Source organism: Haemaphysalis longicornis, unplaced genomic scaffold (genome assembly GCF_048455015.1).
Source record: "Haemaphysalis longicornis isolate Haplotype H1 unplaced genomic scaffold, Haemaphysalis longicornis Haplotype H1 scaffold_10, whole genome shotgun sequence".
NCBI classification, from domain to species: domain Eukaryota; kingdom Metazoa; phylum Arthropoda; class Arachnida; order Ixodida; family Ixodidae; genus Haemaphysalis; species Haemaphysalis longicornis.
The window spans coordinates 151100538-151125527 of record NW_027526204.1 but is presented as its reverse complement, the minus strand read 5'-3'; the positions used below and the strand labels follow the sequence as shown (position 1 = coordinate 151125527).

Here is a 24990-nt window from a genome sequence, read left to right as displayed (position 1 = left end):
GCACATATTTTTTTTTAGACGCACTCTTTTATGAATTCCCTATTGATTGTTGCGGGAATGCGGCAATTACAAATAAGTCACAAAACAAAAGGGTGTCATTTCTTTATTCGCTCTTGGTTACGAACCCACCAGCACATGAAAACTACGATCACATCATCTATATTTCCTTTATTTGTCTCCTTGTTAAGGGGGCACATTCTTTGGCTTCCAGCTGTTTGAAGATGCTTTCACGAGAAGGGGCAGGCGCACTGCTGTGACGCCAAACATCGCCATATTTGGCACTTATCCCGAGCCCAACTTGCGCGCTGATGACCACAATGACGACAAACGGCCGTTCTTGATTGCAACGCGCAGCTCGCACGAGACTCGATTTTCCATCTTGAGTGCGACTCTGGGTGCAAGAACCTCAGGTGCGCATGCCTATTGTAAAGAGCAATTCGCTTGCCCGAAAAATGGTTCTAAATAATGAAATTAAATTCCCGTGCGCCAAGGCTGTTTTTGCGTTGTGGCCACGGAACGCATTGTTACTGAGCTGAAATTAAATTTGACTGCCCGGATGCTTGATTACCATAAAAAAAAAACCCGGCTCGGAGATGCGATGGTATGGCTAACTGACTATTTTGCTACCAGTGAAACACTATTCGCGAATGAAAAGGCATGCTCAACCTGCTCGACCCATCACATTGGTGAAAAATAACACTAAAAAAGCAAAAACAAAAAGGCGATGTGGGCTCGTGCACAATTTATAAGATGATAAATTTTCTACATCGTGACTTTGGAATATTTGGGATTCACGTAAAAACTTTTAGATCCTAGGACATAAGCTTATTCCACGCAATTCTCTTCAATTTTTCTTCTGCATGTGTACTGCAACCAAACTCACGACATGACCTATAAGCTTTATTCCGAATAAACGGTTGATTAGTTTATTGTGAGAAGCCCACACATCCGGTACAAACCGAATTTTCGACGCTTTAAGCTAAGCTGTTTGATCGCCTAATGTTTCAAGGCAAGTTTGCCAAACTGTTCGTTCATTACGGTTAGCTGCATGTTTGTTTCTTAAATCACGAAAAAACATTTCCTAGATAGCTGCTTTATTTATGCGATTAATATTTGCTTCTACCCTTATAACTTTACACATCCTTATGGCGACTCAAATTGCGCTGTTATGGGATGACCAAGTGGCTCGGGCTCCGTGCAGTTTCAGACTACAAGCGATGTCACGAAGGATAGTGATTCATTCTTTCAGTTTCTCATGAATCATACATCCCCAAATATAAAAGTCTAAACATTCCGAGAAAGTTTGCAGACAAAAAAATTAACAAAAAATATTTGTAATCAGGACACTTATCTAACACACGGTTCACCTCTTGAGTGCACTCCGGAGGGGTTACCCAAGAACGGAAACTATTCACAAGCGCTTTACGAAACGCGAAATCAACTAAAAGGTAAATAATAACAGCAGTAAGTATTCTCGAATACCTTTGTACGCGTTCTCTTTCACATTGATCGGGACTGTACAAGGACGACACGCCCTGTTTCAGTATTCCGGATAAGACATCCATCCGGTACCCCACGCGAGACTGCGTAATTTATTGCGTCTGCAAGAGCCTATCTTGGTCCACCATGACATGATAGAGTTAAATGCAATTTCGAGTTTATAAGGAGCCCCCGGACCAAGGGAAATACCAACTTAAGCCACAGATTGAGCCTTGTCCGAACACAGTAGCTGTCGAAATAAACATTTAACCGAACTAAGACTGACCCCATCAGCGTAGTTTGTGAAGGACTACCGAAACCGCTGAAAAGAAACGCGCACCATCTCTGGCCAACCACGGTCATCGGACATCGCCGACCGCGGAGCGCAGCGCCCAGACGACCACAAGACGGACTGTTCTTCGCGGCGTGTCTACTGCACACGGTAGCGAGAGTTTAAATCTCTCGCCCGGTTCACCTTCTGCGCGTGTGTTGTCTCAACCGGTTAACCACTCATTGTGGTTCCCTGTAATGAAGTCCAGGCCAGGACGACCGACTCTACTGGTACTGCACCATCGCTCTACTACACGGGCGCAAACGTTTGAAAAGGAAAATCAGCAGACAATCAGACGTAGACAAAAACACACAGCGCTCGCGGAGTATTGTCCACCCCCACCGTTTCTTCCTTGAAACAACAGTCGACCAGCTACCAGTCCAGTTCGCGGTTTCGATGCAGTCGGTAGCACTCCACGATGAGGGTAGGCGGTCTCTGGGCGGGGCGGGCTGGACACGGAGCTGCTCTGTGGTCTCGTTTTTTCCTCTCATCGTATAGCCCCGCGGGATGTCCCGGTTCGGAATGTGGTGGTCGCGGGGTTGTGGCCCCGCCGTTGTCGGGGTAGCGGCCCCCCGCCTGTTCACAGGTGGCCCAAGTCGAGAGCGAGGTGGAGCGCCGCCAGGTCCGAGTGGCCGCTTACACGCCAAAATGGAAAGCCCATCTGCGGGAGAAAGAGTTACGGGAAAATGTTAAGCACTTTTTAACAGTGAAGCGGTGTAGCAATTCGTTGATGCCGGCGTTCCACAAAACTCAGTTAAACAGTGTAAAGAAATCACCAGCACCGCCAGAATTCAAACCAGTGTCTGGCAGATGAATGGAGTTAGAATCAGTCTTTAAGAAAGAAGAAAACGTGGCGCAAACTAAACGTATACAAAGAAGCAAGGTAAGACATATGTCTTACCGTGCTTTCTTCGTCCACGTCTAGTTTGCTCCACGTTTTCTTCTTTCTTAAAGTATGTACCAACAATAGCTCAGCAACAACTTTTGGTAGAGTCAGTCGTTTTACCCACATGGCTACGACCGTAAGCTGGTACCCGAGAGTCAAACGGCTTACTCATTCGGTTGGGACTGTGGGCAGAGGAATCACGCCACCTGCTCGACACAGAAAACATGATTGGGTACCAGTTGCACCTGCTGGCGCCTAGTTTAATTAAGTGTGCGCATTCCGTTCGTTGGTTCTGCTTCTTTGATTTGCTTCCTCGCAGTTATATCAACAAAGATGAAGTAAAGACCGTTGCAGCAGCGAAGGAGAAGCAAATCGGCCGCAGTCGTGGACTTAACCGTCGTGATGGTCGTGAAGGTTGCGTACAGCTTCGCTACCTTCTGGTCTGACGCGTTGGTGTCAGCTTCCTTTATTTTTTAGTTTACACCGTCGTCATCACCTTTTTTTTAAAGCGAAGCTGTCTATGGCTAAGATGCAGGATTTTGTGGCATCTGCGCAAAAAAGCAATGTGGGAAAGCCGGCTAACACACCCAATGTTTATAGCGATAATGTCCTGGGGTCTTCATATTTTGGTATAAGACGACATATGGCGGATGGCCCTCGGGAAAATGTCTTTCCAGCAATGCATCTGTGTTAAGATGTGAAGCCGACTTTAAGGAGACCAGTGTAAGCTTGGTCTTTCTACGCTGGCTTTCTGAAATTGTCTGTTGCATAGTGAAGCCTGCTCGTAAAGAAAAATGTGACGCTTACGGTGCCCGATAACAGCAACGCGAGAGCAGTTGCTGACGGCGTGCCCTCTAGACGACACATAACCAACGAGCGAGAACCGACGATGCATGTCGTGAGTCAGAGAATGTCGCAAAGCGCCTTTGTCACCAAGTTGATAATTGTAAGGGTTCAAGGGCGCGTACGCCAGGTTACAAAGAGACTTCCTCGACCGTCATTTCGTCTCGAGCTGCAACGTGTGCGATAGACTGTGGTTCGATAACGACCTGAACGCAAACACGAATGTAGGACGCCCACTCGTCGGGGAAGAACCGTGTTAACACCCTCAAACAAAACACGTAGGTTCGAGTGGAACGGCCAAGAATGTTTCTTTTTTTTTTTTTTTTGCGAACTTTGTCAATTTGGTTCTCGGTGACTGACGCAGTACGTGAGGTAAGAATGGCTAGAGATCATTCGGATGGATTTCGTGAGGCATCCGCTCACAGTGCGATTCCGTTTGTGTGAGAAATTTGTGTTAACAAACTGAATTCACCTCGGCACTTCTCTTCTCCAGCCTTCCTGCTCCACCTCTTCCTTCCACAACCGCACGATTATCTCTAGCAGGCTGCCTGTTCATCCTCGTGTCTGCTTTCACTCGGCCTTCACAATGACAAACGTACAGACGCTGCCTGGCTTTTGCGCAACGACGCTGCTACTGCTCGCGCAGTAAAACAGTGAAGTGACGTAGTACGCATTCCCCCGCGTCCGCAATTATCAAAATTCGAAACTGCCGAAAAGAAAGCAAAAGGAGTTTGAACGCCTGACGGATGCCAAATCTTCCTTAAACAAAACAATGAAAATAAAATACACAATTACAAACATACAAAACACAATACTGACAAAAAAAACAAAATAATGAAAATGAAACCAAACCTCTGTACATAATAGACTTCAAAATCTGAAGTCAAAACTTCGAGTATCAGAAGAAACCTCGCCTTCATTAAAAATGAACGAAACGGTACAAGTCAGAGGCAGTAAGCATGTCAGCACAATTCGTAAACTTGGTCGTCCCACTGTTTGTCTTCATAAGGTAGCATTTTCTGAGCACGGTTTTTGAATTTGAGATTTGATATGATTGCGTTTGCTAAGGAAAGAATGCTAGGGTGTGAGAATTTAGAGTTTGCGGTGTTCTTGATGCTAAAGTAAGAAAATCATACTTGGAACGAGATTTCGAATACTGAAACGGAGGACGCCAAATATTACAAATGCTGTATTTTCTCAAGTATTACTTTTCAAATTCTCCTTCGCCTGTTTTTATTTGATTATATATGTACACGGGTAATTTTCTTGCGTAAGTTTGTCGTATCATGAGCAATCAATGCTTGTAGAAAAGCCCTCGGATGGTCTCATTATAGGGCACGTTCTCGATAACACGGATTTCTCTCTTTTGTAGTGTAGGCAATTTTGTCTGGTTGGTAATTGTTGTTCTATATTAATTATTTACAATTAATTCCTAATGAAAGTGGGAGTAACAAGTGAAAAGTGTAGTGAAAAGTAAAAATGAAAAGTATGTATATATCTCCTGACATCCGCTCTTAAGTGTTAGCTTTTTTATATGGGCTCAGCAAGGAGACCCATGTGTGTGTCTCTACCGCTTGATGTGTCCACGCAACAACAGAGCCTTCATAGTTGCGTGTAAGAACGTTTATATTTCCCATAAATTAAGCCTTCCAAGCAATGCATTTGTATGTAACATGGTACCTCATCAAAGGGGCTCAGTGTATAGCGCGCCATAGGCACCAATGGGGTAACAAATTCCCTAAGCCTTCATATTTTTATAGGATAACCTTGTAGTGCCCTAGAAAATGCATTCTCAGCTATGTTTTATCGTAAACTAATAAAGCCGATCTTGAAGGGGCACTATGCATAGCATTTTATAAGGATACATAAGGTTTTGCGGAGGTGTTCAATAAAAGGCGCTGGGGCCTTCCTACCTCGGTATCATACCACGCATATTGCCCCTGGGAAACTGTCCTCCAATCATTGCGCTCGTTATACTAGTCAAGCCGACTTTACGGGAGAAGTGTAAGGCTTACGCTTTTAGGAGCGAAGCCCCTAGGGGCTCTTAAGGGGAGAAGACACACACGACGGCGCTAGCGCCGTCGTGTGTGTATTCGCTTCTGTGTCCCGTCTCTAGCGCTACTCACGATGAATCAAAACCAACTAGCCCAACTGTCAATTTTATTGCTCTTAAGGGGCTCGAGCTGTTGGCGCCTCCTGTCGTCGTCGTCGTTTAATGTAGTCACGGTACCAAAACACCGGGACACTCGTTTTTCAACGCCTCGCGCTGGAACATTTCATCTCCGTGGGAGAAAACACGTACCAAAGGAACACACCGGGACACTCGTTTTCCAACGCCTCGCGCTAGAACGCTTCGTGCTTCAAGGACACGAGACCTTTACAGCAAATCTGTAAATCTCTACCATAAAGTTCCTGCTATGTTTTCATGGTACTTTACGGTTATATTCACTCCTGCAATCATTAAATTCGAGCTTCACAACATTAACTATGTAAACTAAGCTATACATAATTCCCTTCAGTCTGGATGAGACGTTCATATAGACAATATGGACTATTTGGAATACATACCAAGGTAATTAGCTAAACCATTGCACTTTAAGAAGGTCATTCACGGGTTTATAACTATGTTCACGCATGCGCGTGCGTCTATATAGTATACCTGCTTGGCGGCGGCCTCTTCGTCCTTGCCGTCTCCGACGACCACGTAGGTGCACTTCTTCCCGAAGCGGGCCACGATGCGCTCGAAGCAGGACTCTTTGCCGATCTTGGAGGCGCTGTACACGCTCTCAATGGGGAACACGCCGCCCAGGCCATACAGCAGCACCTTGGCCAGCGCCGGCACCAGCTGCGTTGTCGTCACCAGCACGTTGGCGCACGAAGACCTGCGCCGCAACACGAAAGATAAGTGGTACCTTCAGGGAAACGACCAGGCTCTCCATATCACTTCACCGAACGCGTCTAATCTGGCTCCCGGCGTATGCCATTCACGCAATCGTGTCGGCTAAAACAGGCGTGACACATGCGATAGCATATTACTCGCAACGCATGTACAGGACACAATATGTCTGCGACACGGGATTTGTTTGGTAGATACAGTTGCACTGATGGCGCGCCAATCGCTGTTTGTGTGTTTCACACGTCTGTGGGCGCCTTCACAATACTTTCGCCTGTTATGGGCGATTTCAGGCATGCATCTCTTCTGATGACGGGATAACGACCCTCGAGGGGCGCGGATATCATGACCGCATGAGAGCGCACTTCGGTGCTGCTATTTTTGTTCCGCAGACGTAGGACCGACCTTTTGTTAGAGTTCACTAAAATGGCTTCGACTACAGAGCAGGAGACTCAATTTTTCTAGAAATTGATTGATTGATTGTAGGGTTTAACGCGCCGACGCAACGCAGGCGATGAGGCGCGCCGTAGTGGAGGGCTCCGGATTAATTTTGACCACCTGGGGAACTTTAACGTGCGCCGAAATCTCGTACACACGGGCGTTTTTGCTTTTCGCCTCCATCAGAAAAGCGGCCACCGCTAGAATTTTTCTAGAAATTTTTCTCAATTCAATAGAAATTCAATTTTTCTAGAAATTGAAGGCCCGGTTTTGCTCACATGTCACCGACGTTTCTTCACAAAAGGGGGCCGGGCGCGCGCGGGGGGGAGGTATAGCCAATTTGCGCATTTCGCCACAACAATACTATGCAGAGCGTTAAATAAACAAAAATCGCGGGGCCTTTTGAAGGTCTGAAAAAAGAAAAAAAAGCTCAAAACTTTTCTGCGTCGCTAGTCGGCCCCGTGCAATGAGACTGTGAAGAGGTAAACTCGTTAGCTGAAGTAGAATTTTATTCTCTGAACAATCCAGCAAAGAAAAGAAGTAACAAAGATTCTGACCCCGTGGCTCGAAGTGCAATACACTCCCATCTTCCGGCTACAATTAAAAGGTAGGGTCGCACACAAATGGAGGGAACTGCAAGCGCCGCACGTATCAACTTTAACGGCGACAAACTGTTCCCCGAACTCGAAACGATATTCCAGGAAGAACGCACAGCCGAGACTAACCTTCGGAAGTTCCTGGTCATGGTGTACTTCGAACTTCGATTGTGCGGAAGCAACCTTTTGCTTCCGTCTCGTTACAATTAGAAGTTGTGACGGCATGTGTACGTCCTGTTGTTTCATCGTTTGATGGCTACTCAAAGATCACAGGTGTCGAGAAGCTGACGGAGCAACTCGCAACAGGGGCGCCGTGCGAGCGTTGCAACGAAAGTCTGCCAAGAACCATCAATAATACGTTGTCGATGTGTTACCCGAAACCGGAACAGTCAGGAAGCCAACGGACGATTAAGCACGGAGTGGCAAGCACAAGCGTTGCAAAGTACTGCATGCAGCGTCTTGTCTCCGAAAATTTCTGCTCTATGCCTGCGATCATAAGGATAAATGATGGTAACAATAAGCTTCATGATGAGTGATTTTATGGCTCACAAAACTGCACAGCGACTACGAGAGCCTCTAAGCTCCGAAGTTATTTTGACGGCCTCGGATGCACACAGATATGCAGAAAATTTTCAGATAATGGGTCTCATCCTGCCGGCATCCCTGCCAAACACTTGTCGCAAGTACAGAAACAACTGAAGAAGATTTACAGAAAAATAAAACACTGAAAATGTGCCAAAAACGCTTAGAATTTATTTTCGCCGCAGTGTAGTTGGACGTTAGCCAACATTTCTTAAAAAATCATGCAAATAATAATTTTCAGGAATTAACCACGAGTTGTGTCTGGTACCCATATTTGATTGGCAATGTGAACAGCAGGCTATGGCATTTAGTGTAATGATAAAACCCCCATGTTTTAATAAGCTCTGTGCCACTCATTGAAGGGAAACGAAGTGAGAAAATTCCGATACGCGATTATTTTACTGTTACCGCATTATTACGCAAACACCCCGCGTGGATTCCTGCCTGCTCAATCCAGGCCTGGGCAGAGAGTCGCCCGTAGCGGCAGGCTGCGTATATGTTTAACCCCCCCTCCCTCCCCTCCCCTCCCTCCCCCCCCCCCCCCCCCCCCTTACCGAGGAGTTCCATGAGTGCGCCAAAATTTCGTACATGCAGGCCTTATTCGCGTGCGTCAGAAGCCTCTGAGGCCGGAAATCAAGGCACCTGGCCTCTTTGAGAAGGTCTTAGTCCCTAAACCACCTGCCCGGGGAAACGACGAGCATTGTTCTGCGATGGTACGCAATCAAAACTGCTCTTAAAGGCGATGACGGAACGTGGCATGCCGCGAGAAATCTGCAACAAGCTACCGTGATTGTTTATCCAGTGTCCTCCCAATTGGGATGCCTACGCCACATTAAAATCTCGTACAGATTGCTGGAAGACATAGGAAATTCATGTCGATAATTTCCACGTGCGCGGAACAGCAGCCATAAATCTTAACGCCTTTCGTGTTTATTTGTTACTCATTCGATTCCCTTCTCCTGGTGTACGGGATGTCCCGGTGTCGCGTAGCCGTGCTTCAAGTGCCGTGCTCGAAGTGAGTGGAGGAAACGCATGCTGTTAACTTATTGACAGCAGACCCCTTTTTTCACAAACACAACCACGACCATGTCCCAAAGCAAAGACTAGGCCGAAGAAAGTGAACGTTCGGGAAGCCGTGGGCAACCGTGTATGCGTTACTGACATTCTAAGCGGATATCGAAGTTCGGCTTCTTAGCAGGGGCACCGGTGCATTGTGGTGAAGCGAATTCTGCGAATGACAGCAGCCTTACAACTACCATTGGACTCCAAAAACGCGGCCTGTGCCGTGGCACTGCGCAGTGCAGAACGCCGTGCTTGCATTGCTTGATGCCACAGCGGAGATCTAAATACTCAGTCAAATCGCATGTTCGACGCCATCATCCGTCGAAATTTTATTGTTAGCTGTGTTGACTGGTAAGTCGAGTGCATTGTGTTTAAGCTGAACCACGGGATTGTTTTGGAGTGTAACTGCGACCTCTGCGGCTGTTTTCGCGTAAGTTGTCTACAAGAGGAGTAGCATGCAGCTCGTGGTAGTGACCTCGAGTGTATGACGGAGAGGCATTTCATGGCGAGCGTGAGCCAGCTGTCGGTGTGGGCCTCGATCTCCCCGCGCAGCTGCAGCCACTGGTCGCGCTTGGGGCCCAGCAGGCCGGCCACGTTGGAGCGGTACTGGTTGTACACGTCCTTGATGCGCCGGTAGCGGAAGGCCAGCTTGCGCATCCAGTCCACGCCGCCGCGCACGCCCGAAGACAGGCACAGGCCGCCCGGCCCGCCGCCCCCCGACGCCCCCGGAACGGTCGTGCCGGCCTGGAAGCCATCAGCCGCGAAGTTGTAGTTGCTGCGCAGCCACAAGAAGGAGAACGGAAGGACGTCAATCCCTTGCATGATTCGGATGAAAGGCATGCCCGTCAGTTCGCGCAAACGAGACAATTTATATCTACCCAAAATGCAGCTGCGCACGGTTTTCTCGTGCAGAAAACTTGAGAAATTAATGTAATAATCAAACAATGCAGAAATATTGCTCCGATTCGTTATCGGGGTCAGCCACTGGATGGTCACTGCAGGAGAGAGGCCTCTCTATGGAGTTGATACCTTCACAGTTAAACAGCGTGGATAGACGAGGCAAAGAAGGGGCTGCAGGGAACGAGCTCTGACTGCATGGTCATTCAGCGCTCGACCCGTGTGGTCTCGTGTTTGTCTGGTCTATCTGCGCTGTTTCAACATCAATCACAGCCAATTGACCCACCTTCCGCTTTTATTGGAATCGATACCTTCTCACATCCTTTCTACTTTCTTTGCCCGAGATTTCTTATTCATCCGTATCGTTTATAGCTTCCCTACCGACCAGAGGCATTAATTGTTTCCGTCGTGACCTGTTGTCTGTCTACACGTAATAACGATAGTGTGAACTTTGTCGTCTTTAGAATAATTGAAAGTAACGTTCCCGGCTTACATACATTGTTAACCATTCTATGGAAAGCGGCTGCGCTTTCGTGAAAGGACATTAAATAAAAAAAAGCGGTGCCCTCGTGGCCTCGCTCGAAAAATACATCTTGGGCTTCTGCATATTGCCTCCACAACTTGCAATCATCAGCAGAGCGCACCGCACCTAAGGTCCTGGCCGTTGTCGTCCGACGCCACGTCATCGATGTGCGCCTGGTCACAGTCCTGCGACAAATAAATAATCCCATCAGAAGCAGTCAGCGACTATCTCATAGTCAGTGGCCGGTCACTCACGACAACGGTTAGGGACGCCTGTCTTAGCCTATAATAATTATCATCATCATCGTTGTCATCACCATCATCATCACAATCACCATCAGCCTATTCATGTCCATTGCGGGACGAAGGCCTCCGCTATATACGCCTCGAGCTTCGCGATCGCTGCGCCGCCTGCCGCCGCTTCTCCGCGGCGTTGACGGGATTTGCGCTGCGTGGCTGATAGGGCCGCGTGCAGTGTTTAGGTTCTGTTTCACTTCTTTTCGCCTTTCCACGCCCTGTAAAAAACCTGTTATGGTGACGTCTATAGGCAAAGAGTACGTTTAGGTCACTTAAAAAGCAGCTCTGTCTTCGTAGAGTACGCGACCGCCTGCAAGAGCTACCCGGAGACGCGGTGGACGCGGTGCTGCGCGCTTCGTCGGCGCTCTTCCGAGCGTCGGCGACGGTAGCAGCATATCACCCCTGTCACCTCCAAAACATCAGGCACAAATGAATTCTACTGTCGCCTCGTTTAGACCTGATACTGGCACAATGAGAGGTTGGCTTCATTTTGCAGCGTCGACAACGAATGCGGCTTCGTTTCGAGGGTTTCACATCCCCGAAAAAAATATGTTTCGGGGATGTGATTACCCAATCGCGGACAATAACTTAAGCCTTTTATAAGCATATAAACCATGCGAAAATGTTAAGTATATTCTAAGCCTAGCTGTGCGTCGTTAAATATATGTGCTCACAAACCAAGGCAAGTTAATGAAACCACGGAAAAATAAATGCTGTGCAAGTGCGGAATTAAGAAACATAATTCTCTAATGGAAATAAAGAAAACAGTGCAGCTTCTTACATGCTAAAGACGTTCGTCGAAACTTAAGCCAGGTAGGGTTCACGACCAACTATACGCGAAATGCACTGATATTTCGCGAGACACCGTTGGGAGGGGGGGGGGGGGGGGGGGGGGGAGGGGGACGCTGTGTACAAATGCGGAGCGGAATCAAGCAATGAACGTTTTAGTAATCACACACACACTCAAATCGCGCGTTTACTTTCCTTTTCTTTTTCTACTTCAACGAACAGCTGATCATACGGCGGCCGCATTTTTGGAAGTATACAGGGTAGGCTGTTCAACAAGCGATGAAAGGTGTCGTTGGAAGAGAGTGGTATGTGATAAGGCCCTCTGATTTATTCTGCTTTATTCTGCTTTATTCTGCTGGCTCCCTGTGCCAAATGACGATATTTCGAAGAAGCATTAGTCGCGGACGCGGATTATATTCTAAGCCCGTCTCCGCGCTGCTCGCAGATGAGCAGATGAATGTTTGCGGGCGCTCACCTCACGACAAGAAGACTTTGTCGTGTGCTGATCCCCGAGTGTAATTATGCATTGTCCATCGTACTTTTGTTGAATATTCCCGAAATTAACACAGACTGGCTTGTAAATGGTGGTGATCAATAGCAATTGATGTTATAATATTGGCAAACGTAACTAGGTATGAGAGCCCCGCTGATTATGTAAGCGCACAAAACCAGTTTAAATCGTAGCATGAACATCTGAGGAACCGGTGGTTAGAGAGACACTGCTAGTAAATTCAGGTCAGTGTAACTACAATCGGCTCCATCACACGCCGGTTCCGCGACGCTGGCCTGTGACACACACCTGGCGCTTATAGAGACCGAATATACAACACTAAGATCGCGTCAGAAACATTTACACTCTCGAAAACACACCTCATTTGCGAACAGTGTGACTGCTCCACATAAACATGGATTTCAAACGCCCGCACACGGTAAATCTCAGTCGTGGACGTGCCGCAAAAGCAGTGGCGGCACTGGGGAACGGGACGCCGACTCCCGCGCTTGCTTTTGAAACGGGCCGCTAGGAGGATTTCAGTGGCGCCCCTACAGGCCGCGCTCGAGGCGTATACTTCCAAATATCCCTCTGCTCTGTGCTACGCTATCCGAATCCATTACTTGCCCTCGAATGTTAATTTTCTATCTTCCCCTATATCTAGTTCCGACCATAGGCAGCCAATGTCACTGGGTTACCCCCAGAAATTTTTTAAAGGCGGAGACTTTGAAAACAGGAGAGAGAGAGAGAGAGAGAGAGAGAGAGAGAGAGAGAGAGAGAGAGAGAGAGAGAGAGAGAGAGAGAGAGAGAGAGAGGGGGAGAGAGAGGGGGAGGGGGGATTTTGCATTTTCATCCCAAATAACAAACATTGAATAACTCTGGTGACATACGGGCCATTGTGAGTCTGCTGCGTGGTGGCAAGTGAAAGCTCTTACATAAAATTCAAAGTGCAAGCACTGACTCCAAGGTTTGCATGCAGTTGGCAGTCTGAAACTTTAAAGGGACTTGTTCAGACTCCTTTCCACATAACCAGACAGCGGGAGGTGTGGCCCCTATTGCTGGCGTTGTGCTCGCTCAGTGGCCGTTTTAGTTCCTCAAAGCCCATTTCCAACGCGTCAGCAGAAGCAGTGGGTGGCCTACTCAGTGGTCGGTAAAGCGGAGCAGTGGGTGGCATTTCCACCGCCTCCCACTGTGGGGAGAACTCTGCTCGGTTGTTTGTTGTTCTCCGTTTTACACGCCCGCCTAAACTCTGCTCCTTGCTCTTAATTTGATCCCCGATGCCTTCCGCCCGTGTTTGTTCCCTTATCCACGACGCTCGTCTTCAAATACCCCACTTACGTCGCCGAACTCTCCTGTACTTCAGGGTGGTTTCAAGATACTGCAGGAGGGTTTGTGGTTGGGCTAGCTAGTCCATTGCATGGATTGAACAGCGCTAAGATGGGACAAAGTGAAGAGCAACAAACACGGGCTGGTTTCAAGATACTGACCCCATCTCTTGAATCGCTTCGAAAACAAGCGTCCGCTGCGATATCAGACCGGGCTTCATCACAAAGTCGCGCCTGCTCACCACCGGCGGCACCGTTCCGGTAGTTGGCGCGCGCTTTCGTCCCTGCCCGTTTTCTACAAGCCTGGAAATGCGGGAAACGCGAGCAGTCATCGGTGGTCGCTGCATGCGCGACTTGCGCCGCAAAGCCTCCGAGTTGTCCTTCGTCACGCACCGCGTCTGGAGCGGCCGTTTGCATATTACGTCTCCGCAGCTTGTTTCGGGCAGGATTTCCTTTTCTCGCTATTGCTCTCGTACTTTTTTCTTGCGTCTTCGAAATATGTAGGAAGGAAAAATAAAGAGAAAAGAACCCACAGGCACGCGAGTCAGCCAAGCGACACAAATGTAGCGCTGCTGCCGCTGACGGAGGTTCACCCATGGCACGCTGCTCCGCGTGGCGCAATACTGGCCGAGGGCTTCGGGCGAACACTTCAAGGCGTCGCGCAGCCTTACTGCTTGGAGGTACGACTGACAGAAGGTCTGGCCTCTTTTTAAAACAAGCTGGAAGTTGCATTGTGTTCTTCAAAGCAACTGGTAAGGGAGCAGAATGCGCCGTATTCCTCATCCTGTTCGGGATACCTGTGTAGGGGGATCGCCGTACTTCCTATGCAGCTATGCAGAAGTTACAATCTATATAGGACAATTAGTGCCGCCACTGGTCATCCCAGAAAACTGAGGAAGCAGGTTGAAAGCGACCCGTTGCTTCGTCACATTGCTATGACTACGTATAAAAACATATGGATCATAGTCCAACCGCGGTAAATTTGAAATTGAAGTTGAATAGAAAGGGGAAGTGGGTGGAGGAATTATAGGTCAGAGAGACGGCAATCGAGCAGAGAGGGGAGGAGGTGGCAATAGGGAAGCGGGATGGGACGGGAGGAGAAGGAAGGGAAACGTGAGGTACAACGGGAGGAGCGCAAATCTTGTGAATAAATATCAGGAGTAGTGGGAGAGGAGGAGAGGGAATTGGGAATGATGAGGATGATGAAACGAGGAATAGGGAGCCGTGCGTAGCATAAAGGAAAGAGGAGGGAGATGAGGAGATGGGAAGACAGGAGGAAGAGAGGGAGAAAAGACCAGGGAAAAGTGTAGCGGAAACAGGCGGGGCACTCACAAGGGGGAGAGGAATAGTCAATTGAGGATGTGTGAGAGTGGGAAAAGGGAGGATGAATAGAGGGCGGAGTGCAGGATGGAGAGGGTGGCGATTTAACGGGGGTGAGGGCATAAGAAAAAGTGGTTTACAAAGGGTGATAGGGCGGTAATAAGAATAAGTGTTTTAAGAGACGGCTGAGATGGAGAGAAGGGAGAGAAGAGAAGCAGGAGTAAGAGGGTGTGGGTGATATTTGGAGGGGGTGACGGGAGAGATGTAGAGGCAGGGGAAAAGGACGTTGGGGGACGGGGAGACGGGAATCGCAGCGGACGGAGAGACAGTGAATGGGAAGGTAACAATGAGAGAGGGTTGGGAAAGCATTACAGGAAAAGGATAAGGGAAGTGGGGGAAGCTGTATGACTGAAAGCGGAGGGGAGATGAGCTGAAAAGGAATGTGAATCGGAGGACACATTCAGGAGAGGGAAAAATCGTGGGGAGTGGTAGGGGAAAGAGGTGCGATTCATGGCAGGGGCCCTCAAATGCTGCTGTATTTCGACTTCATTTGCAATTGAGCCAGAAAACGCAAATCCATGTTTTAACCGTGAAATAATTTTGCATTTGCCAACACCCATCCCGACTTTCCTTCAAAGATCGCAGTAGTGGAATGAAACCACCATTCCGCCTCCCCGTGCACGTTCATGAACATGAAGAACCCAAAAAATGAAGCAGTTCAAGCTCAAAGCCAAGCCAACAAAAAGCAATAAAAAGAAAGAAATTCTGGCGCCCGTCAATTCGAAGGGCCGCACCGTTAGCTACACCAGCCTGAAAACACTTACTCAGCGGCCACACGGGCCACATCTGCCGATTCCCTTCGTGCAAGGAATATATGAAGCAATCTGACCTGTACGCTGTACACTCAAACGCATACTTCACTCGTTTGTCGTGGATTAGAAATAGGATGGGTTCGATCATGGATACCACTATTAACCCCCCGTCTTTTCAGACTGTTTTGGTCGCCCGCGGGTGATAAAAAAGAGACTGGTAAATCTTCGGACGGAAAAGAGCTCGCAAGAAGGAGCGCTATGCTGTCGCGAGAGTCGAATACAAAGCGCACAAAGGGACGTGCAGTCCCACAGCATTAGCCATTAGAGCAAGCATTCTACAGCGGGAAAGCTGCCAGAGATGGCGGGCTTGGGTTTTGAACCGGCTAGCACGACGAGCCAGATAGGAGATGCCAAATAAGGAGCAGTCTGCCAAGGAAGTGAAATGAATAGGAAAATAAAAATAAAGGCCGGGGTTGCTTTTGCTGACATGTAGAAGCTAACAATGTCGTCACGGAAAGAGGAAGCGATGAAAACAACCAAGCGTACTACATTACGCCAGTTCACGAGGCTCGCCGTACTAGAAAGCTCCAAGTAAATTTAGGCCATCTGGGGTTATGTTGCACAAAACATTACCTTGGCATAAAAACTCTGTGCAGAACTAAATGTGCTATGACTACGGCAACTTAATCAAACGTCCGTGATACCTGGGGAGACCTGATCCGTTTACTGTTGCTGTCGCGTTTTTAGCCCTACAAGGTTAAGCTGCGAACTCTTTCGAGCGTATGCTTACCGTTGGGAATCTCAAGGAACCGTTGCTAACCCCACGATGCTAGCACGACGGCAAGGGTTCTCAATGGCAAGCGGGCACGCTTTTGAGGAGGCGCGCTGTCACGTAGGCACCCTCGGTCAGCGCGCTTATGCGGGCACGCTCGTGAAACTAACCGTCCCTCGTATTTATGACTGTCGCGACAAATGGACGAGACCAGTAGTGGAGTTAAAAAATGCCGCAATAGTTAATCCGACACCACTCAACAGAAAATAACGACGACGTGATGATAATGATAATGATGATGAAGAAGAAGAAGAAGAAGAAGAAGAAGAAGAAGAAGAAGAAGAAGAAGAAGAAGAAGAAGAAGAAGAAGAAGAAGAAGAAGAAGAAGAAGAAGAACAACAACAACAACAACAAAAACAAGAACAAGAAGAACAAAAACAAGAGCAAGAAGAACAAGAGCAAGAAGAAGAGGAAGAAGACGAAGAAGAATAGGAAGAGGAAGAAGAAGAAGGAGGAGGAGGAGGAGGAGGAGGAGGAGGAGGAGGAGGGGGAGGAGGAGACAATTTATTGACCAAGGGATGGCGCCTGGCCGGCTGGGGTGTGGAAAGGAGGAAAACTTTTATTTATGATGATAATGACGAAAACTAGTATTGAAAGTGTAACGCGAAAACTTGTTTTTACTTCGAGCTCCATTTAGCGGCTCTGAATCGCGCCTTTCTCGAAGCTCCGTCGGACAGTTCAGAGGTGGCGCCACATTTCTACGAAACGGGCTCGCGTGAAGTTCCGCCGCACGAAACTGGGTTGGCCGCCGCCAACGGAACAGGGGCGGCGATATCGACTGCACGGCGCGTTGCCCGCCCAACTGGGGCTGGACCCACGGTCGAGCGCCTCCTGCCTTGTGCGGTTTCAACACGCCTACCTTCTCCCCCTCCCCCCTATATCGGTCTCTCTCCCTACACTTATTCCTCCTCCTCCTTCTTCTCTTCTGCTCTTGTGTATAGTATCTGAAGAACATTAATGAGATTTTTAAGCTTACCGTGGGTTCGCTCACCCACTTGTTTCACTAACGTTGGTCTAGCAGGGGATCATAGTGACGAGAAAAATCAAGATTCTGCCAACTGCCGAAACCTAGATTCTTCCACGGGTGTATCCCGAAATTTCGGCCCCGATATTTCGGGAAAGGAGAAACGCCTCGCCCGCTTGCCTGGTGCCTTCACAGGCCAAAAGATTTGGAAAGACGTTTCGAAACCCGTGCAGTTGATTTGGCTGCAATGAGGGGGACAAACCGGCGTGGTTCTCAAATCCCTAAGCTCTGTTCTCACGATTATTCAGCGCAACGTACTTTGCAAGTGCGCTCAAAACTATGGGTAGGTTTTGCGGGTGCCCAGGGTCGGTGCTTTTTCAAAGCGCTAGCTTTCGCAGTGGGACGGATGGTGTGCTGTCAAAAACTAAAGCATTTCCCCATAGAGCCTTTGGTCGACCTACAAGCTCTGATAAGAGCTCTGAGCACACGGTGCGTGCGTGAAACTAGCCTTCCATTGTGTCAAAACGGTTCCTTGAAAATGTCGAAAAGAGGACGGTTCTAAATGAGACAATACACGCCTCGATCATGAAGAAGGAGTACAGTAGTGTACCTTTATCTCATAAACCACGTATCCGTATACATTTAAATCGTTCGTAGATGCGTTTACTTAGTGCACGAAAAACCGTCGGAAGGGTTCTTTCTTCGTTTGCGATTTGGGTCTTTGAAGGCTTCACGATGCATTGGACGCACCATCGGCGAAGGTTGGACGCCCTTTTAGCGAAGGTTTTGACGCACTGTTGACGCGGATTTGATGTGAAAAAGCTTCCGCGCTTTTCTCAACAATCTTTAGTAATGATGGTAAAGATTTTTAGCTGTTATGCATCGCGCGTAAATTTACCATAATTCTTACGTGGTTGCAGGAATAAAACTGGCATTTTTTCGAAATTCGGCCTTTTGCGAAGTGTGGAATTGGAGGAATCTTGGTGCAGTTGCGGTGGGAATGGGCAAGGCAACGAGGTCAATGGCAAGAGGCTCACGTTAGCCGCGAAGGACAGAGTCTGCTAGCACTTGACAGTCGCAAGCGCCAGCGAGTGGAAGGCTGTCGGAGCAAACGTAACAGACGTTCCTCTGTTGCGACAGGACGAGACGAAAGCGCATGAACGAAAGGATCACGCGGGGATGTCACTTCGCGTTCCAGCATGACGGTTAACGCCACGTTTATGATGCCAACCTAGTTTTTACACCCCGTTAGCGTCAACTTCGGCATCTCGGAGCTTACGGGCCTCTGCACAAGTCCAAACCAACGCCATGAAAAATCGTCTGTCCAATCTCCAAGTTATCCGGAGCTTTTATTAAATTACCACGTTCGTTAAATGGCGATAACCGAACAGAGTTGACGGCCCGTTAGGCTCTGTTTTTAGCTACGCATGTTTCAATGTAAACGCATGTTTCAATATTTTATATATCCTACGAATGAAAATGGCGGACGGAGGTTACAGTATTAAAAATTCCTCAACAGAAGCAACTCAGGAAGCTGACCCGAGAAAGGGTTAGTCAGGGTGACGAGCTTGGCATCATTGTAGCATTTGTCCTACAATGAACAACCAATCAATGCTGGTAGTGGTCTAGCAGAGTTCTGGAGGTCTAGTGCCGCTGCTGCTGCTAAGGTTTGATGATGATGATGATGATGATGATGATGATGATGATGATGATGTTAATAATAAACATTTATTGTTTCCTAGTAAAGAGTCTTTAGGGTGGCCTCCTCATTCCAGGGACCCATTGGCTCTGGCCGTGTCTTCTGCCCTCTCCACCAACTTGCGCTGGACGTCGTGGGAAGAGGTGGCCAAGGCGCTCTCCCCAAAGCTCACAAGTGTGTAGGGATTGGGCGGGTCAAGTTGGCTTTGTGTACAGCCGCCGACAATATAAAAAAGTGTTCCGAATTCCCCACAGAAGCGGCACAAACGGGGATTCAAGGTGGGGGCTATGTAGTGGTATCGGCTGGGGTGGGGGTAAGTATTAGTTTGCGGGGCGCGAAGTATTTTGTCATGGCCCTTGAGTAGTTGTTTGTGCGGTGGGGCATACGTTTGTCGCTGTAACCGATAGTGCGTGGTAATCTCATGATACGAGACTAGAGGAAGCGGACGCAGATCGTCGTCTTCAGGTGCTCGGCCGGTCAATTCTCGATCTGTGAGATGAGAAATCTCATTCCCTGAGACTCCACTGTGCGCAGGCGCCCAGATTATCTTGACGGGTCTCGCTAATGGCTTCTGTTGCAGAATTTTAAGTGTAGTCTTGTGTATACGGCCGCAGGAAAAGTTGGGACAAGCCTGTTGAGAGTCGGTAATTACGGTCTCAACTTGAGTTTACGCCAAGTCAATGGCCGCTTCCTCGGCGAGTAGGGTGTTCGCTCGGTCCAGTGATACGCTGATGCGGTGCTCTTGGCAAATAATAACTGTCGCTACTGAGGCACGCCTTCCGGGATAGAGGGCCGCGTCCGTGTATGCCACGGCAGGATGGCTTCCATACTGCTTTAAGATAGCACGGGCTCTTGCTGCTCTCCGGTCGTTGCCATGCACAGGGGGCATGTTTCGCGGGAGTACAGGCACTTTAATGTGTCTCCTGATATCTTGCGGCATGTCTGTGCCGTGGGGTATTGGGTGTTGAAGCGGAATCGATAGTCCTAGACTCGAAAGGATGGGTTTGCCGTTTTATGTAGTGCCTAACCTTGCCCTCTGGTGGGATAGACGTGCCTCGATCAGATCATCAGCTCTGTTATTGACTCCAAGAAGAAGCAATTTGTGTGTCGAAGTGCTAACCGGTAGGCTCAGAGCCTGCTTGTAGGCTTTTCTCGTGATGGTGTCCAGTATGTTCAGTTCCGTTGTTGAGAGCAGAGCATATGGTACTGCGTAAGTGATCCGCGAAATGACAAAGGCCTGTACGAGTCGGAGTGTATCAGATCCGGCCATTCCCCTTGTCTTAGTTGTTAGGAGGGTAAGGATGAGGCAGGGGATGAAGCAGAGAATAATAATAATAATAATAATAATAATAATAATAATAATAATAATAATAATAATAATAATAATAATAAGAAGAAGAAGAAGAAGAAGAAGAAGAAGAAGAAGAAGGAGGAGGAGGAGGAGGAGGAGGTTATGATTACCGCAATGACGACAATAATGGAGATTATAATGGTGATGATTTTTTACTGCACGGAAAAACACCTGTTTGTTGCATTTGCAGTTATTAAGCAATTTATAATATGACACGAAATAGCTTTGTTTTATTCTTTTTACAAATTAGCAGTGGTGTCTTGGCACAAAAACAGGCTCTCTCATTGTATACACAGTAAGTCGAAGCGTGCTAAAACTCCTGAAGAAATGAAGTGCCTCGAAAGTTAGATGCGGAAGCAGACATTTCGAGTCATGGGTGCACGAAGAGGAGGGAAATGGCAAAGCGGCGGAGCGCAGTGGATGATTTGAAGACTTGTTAAATAATTTCCGTTTCTTTTGCTAGTTCATGTTTAAATATGCATATGGTAATAAACGGTAAACCACCGCAGTATCTCCGAGCGACCAAAGTGGACGGATGCCCGCATGAGCAAATGGGTGGGGACGATCGTGTGTCCCGGCTTTCCTCTCGCGGCCGAAGGCAGATTTACTTCACTTAACGATGTACTAAAATGGATACAATGGGCGGTAACATCTCATACTTGAAATACATATTCACATATAAAATAGCTGATACTACACATTACCCTCGACCTATTTTCTCTTCTAGCTTCGAGTGTCCCGGCGGACTTCTCGCTTTTTTTCACGAATCGTGCTTAACATGTCCAAAGCAACCGACTCGCAGCCACGGCGCCTCCATGCGCACCTCCCCCGACCGAGCCAGCGACGCATCTTCAATGCGAACTCCTGTTGGCAGCACGCAGGTCGGACGCTACTCGGCGGATCATTTTTCCAGGTCACACGAAAGAAAATTATGGCGATTTCAATATTCAGGACACGCGGTTGTGTGTGCACGCCAAGGCGGAGCGGCGAGGAAGGCGGCAGGTTCTCCAACAGGCCGCATTGCTGGCGGGGAGCTTTTCCGCAACAAAGCCGGCGAGGAACGAAACGACGAGAATTTGGCCGTCAATTCGCCTCCCTCTCCGCAGTCATTGGAGGTCGACGACTACGCAGCTTGTGTTCTGTCTGTTCGATCAGCCAGATCCTTCGAGTAAAATTGCCACAATAAAATGTCGGTGCATTTTCTCGTCATCATCACCATCGTCGTCATAATCCGCAACCTATTTATCCTCCCGCAGGAGAAAGGCCTCTGCGCAAGTGCCACCTCTGCCTACGAATTTTAGATGCGACTGCATCTCATTCACTCGCCTTGTCCCTCCATACGGCGTTGTCCGTCCACACCCCTCCCCCTACACTATAAAAAAAATAATAGTTAACGGTGCCCGGTTTCGACCCCACGACCCTGTGGGCGGAACGCGAGGTGCATGGTGCTCTTCCCACTGCGCCACAAAACCAAGACAGAATCAAATGCTACGAACGTGCCTTATATCCTTGACTCATTCAAACTACGTCAAGAAGCTACTGATACAACGCATGATGGGGCAATGATTAACACTTGCAATAAAAGAAAAGAAGCTCCCACTTACAGCAACAATGATGGAGTAAAGGTCGTTGCGACAGCGAAGCCGCAAGCATACCCCTTAGAGAGATTGACCAAGATTGGCCAATAAAACATAATAATAATCATAAAACATAATAATCATACGCGTTCCCGACACGTTTCACGCGATTTCAGAATCAATCCAACGGAAACACCAAGTGAACCCCACGATGCGTCGCATCTACACAGGGTTCCCCTCGCGGGGAGGTGGGCGCAATTTTATTTGTTTTGTTTTGCCTGTCCATCGAGTTAATGGCCTAACCCTTCTTCTATAGTATTGATAGCCTCTCTTACCCTAGTGGTCTACCGATACGCAGAATATACGAGTACTAATACGTCATCAGCGACTTTATTACTACAACTTCAGATTTCAGTCGTTGCACACCGCTTTTTCGTACCTGAGTATAGTAAAGGCGCATGCAAGCGCTCTCAGGACGGCCCTCCAAACCAAATTTCAGCCGAAAGACGCTGGGGGGTAGAAAAACCACAGCAAAGAAACAGATAGCGCTAAAAGAAGCCGTGAGCGCAGAATGCACTTAAGAACTCGTTTAAGCGATATTCAAACAGCAACTTGCAAGTTGGACCTTATCAATAAAACACTGCCCTAGTTCATAATTAAATCACGCTCATCGAGAACGCCTTTCTGGTGAATTGGGAAATTACGAACGCTTTAATGCGGTTCGCGCCCTTTCACATCAGTTTGTCACACGGCGTGACGTCACAAGTTATCTGACAATATAATCTCTGGTTAGGTAGCTATGTTAGCAACAGACTCTTTGCGTCTAACAAGTTCCGAAAGCGCACGATGCTAACAAGATATGGAGAACAGATGATGAGGATGATTAGCGGGTATGTAACGACAGGATTCGGCTACTGTCTGTATCTTTTATGATTGTTGCAGGAATGCTCCGCTCCCCCGATAGCGATTTCTAACGACAAGCGCCGATATGACTTCATTCGAGATGCAATCCAGAACAAAGCACGTTAAGAATGAATAAGTAGCCTAATACAGGTATCGGCATGTTCTCGAGTACATAGAATACATCTAAAAACGATCGCAATTTACTGAGATTGGTCAAACTACCTGAAATGACAGGCCTGCTTTCACGTTTGAGAGGGATCTTTTTTTTCTGAAAAAAGGCATCAGGCTCTGCCTTATTTCCTTTCGCTTCTTTCCTTCGAAGTTCTCAAACAAGACTGTATACTTTTTCGTTATCTTGCTTCTGATACCAAAAGTTTAACTTTCTTTTTCTCTCAAAAACAGTTCCTTCTTTCAGCTTGAACCATTGTGGTGCGGAGTTCCTGTTTTAAAGACGATAGTCTTTCTTGAGCTACTTAAACGCAGAAATTTTGGTCTGTCTGTATATCTGTCTGGCTGTCCGTGAATCTATTCAGCCACCCAGTCAAAGTGAAGCAGAAGCTGCGCAATAGTCTTAAATACCCACAGCTAAATCTAAACGTCTAAGTCCGGTGTCAATGTTCATACTTGTCAACATTGTTGAACAAGAACAGGACATTACGCAAATATAAGGCAGAAAATCAATACATAAGTGGTATTCGCAGTGTTCCTTCATTAAAAAATTTATGAATCCCTGGTTTTTGCGATATCAAATGAAATCGACATCAACTGCAGAAAATCGTCGCCTGCCGTTGCCCGCGCTCCTGGCGGCATTTAAGAAATCAAACTGCAAAAGTTACGAAAGGTTCTACTAGATGGGTTCCACGCTCCGCTTGGAACGCACCTGGAGTAGGGCAACGTGGTTTTATAAACATTGAAATAAGGCGCCTCGATTCATGCGCTTCACCGTCGTACGGCAGCGCTGGCATCGACGCACCCAGCCTGGAGCAGTGGAACACGGTAAATTTAAAATGATTTGAGCAAACCTCTAGCGTTTTATTTTGGGAGGAACGAGGCGGTAGAGGATAAGCATGAGAGGTTAGCGGAAAGAGAAGGAAGGCATTTATGTACTTTACAGGGGCGCCAGTCGACTATCGTTTTTCGTCGACATTTGCAAAAAAAAGGAGCAGATACACGGCCATTTTTTATTACATTCCTTCATGCCTATTTTTGGGCGGGTACAAAAAAGAGACGATTTCTCGAACAAAGTCCCCATATTTGGTTAATTTTGGGAGGTTGATCTATTTCAATGCTACTCGAATGGGTTTTATAAATATCTAACTCTTCACTCCCCCAGGCTTTTTTGCAAAGCTTCGGTGTCGTGCAAAAAAGGGTGACCTAAAATAACTTGTCGCGCGGAGAAGCCAAACAAAAACGCAGGTCTTATGCCAGAGCAAATTTTTATTTCCTTCACTACTTATAAATTTAATGATGTAAAAGCTCCAAAAGTTGAAAATCAATAACTCGTATACCAAATAACACTTAGAAAGTGTTTGATGTTGCGAATATTCGCAGAACTACTCCTATGTTCACCTGCTCTGACGTTTTAACGCTATTCATGGCGATTTTCAGAACTTTCGCAGTGATGAAGTTCACTTCAGGTCACTTCCTGGTATCCTCAGTTTTTGTGGTCACTAGCTACACCTTGTTACACACATTGCTGCAGCGCATTTGCTACAAACTTTGTAAATTGGGGCCCATTACACGAACTCCGCCACTTAAACACACAAAAAAGTTGAGAGACCCGCTTGAACAAAAAATTATCATTTTGCTTCTTTTAATACGCGACTTGATCACTATTTTTAAGAATTTATGGCTTTTGCTGCACTCCTACAATCGCGTCTTCAAGTATCCGGAGCCAAACGGCGTACGCAGGATTCCTTCATTATTCATTCAGTCATTCGAAAAAAAGAGGGAAAAGATTGAAGAAAAAAACCACAAAGATGAAGAGAGAGAGAGAAACAGGGAATCTTTTATCTAACAAAAAACAAAATATTTTGGATGTCCTGCAAGTGCTTTACGCGACCTGACGATTATTTTGCTCGTTTTTGTTTTCATTCAGGGCT

The 24990-nt window shown here is 47.5% G+C and overlaps 1 protein-coding gene across 4 annotated transcripts in view; it reads right to left on the bottom strand.

Moving 5' to 3' along the window:
- Positions 1 to 87: 87 nt before the first annotated feature.
- The window catches only part of LOC144159644 (protein phosphatase EYA2-like), a 125034-nt gene continuing 100131 nt past the window's right edge, over positions 88 to 24990 (bottom strand). For all 4 annotated transcript variants that reach the window (XM_077691253.1, XM_077691254.1, XM_077691252.1 and 1 more), the window contains exons 11-14: positions 10657 to 10715; positions 9586 to 9885; positions 6199 to 6421; positions 88 to 2471 (exon numbers count right to left, since the gene is read on the bottom strand). In XM_077691253.1, the coding sequence (XP_077547379.1) occupies positions 2391 to 2471; positions 6199 to 6421; positions 9586 to 9885; positions 10657 to 10715 (663 nt within the window). In that variant the 3' untranslated portion in view covers positions 88 to 2390. The remainder of the gene's footprint in view (positions 2472 to 6198; positions 6422 to 9585; positions 9886 to 10656; positions 10716 to 24990) is intronic.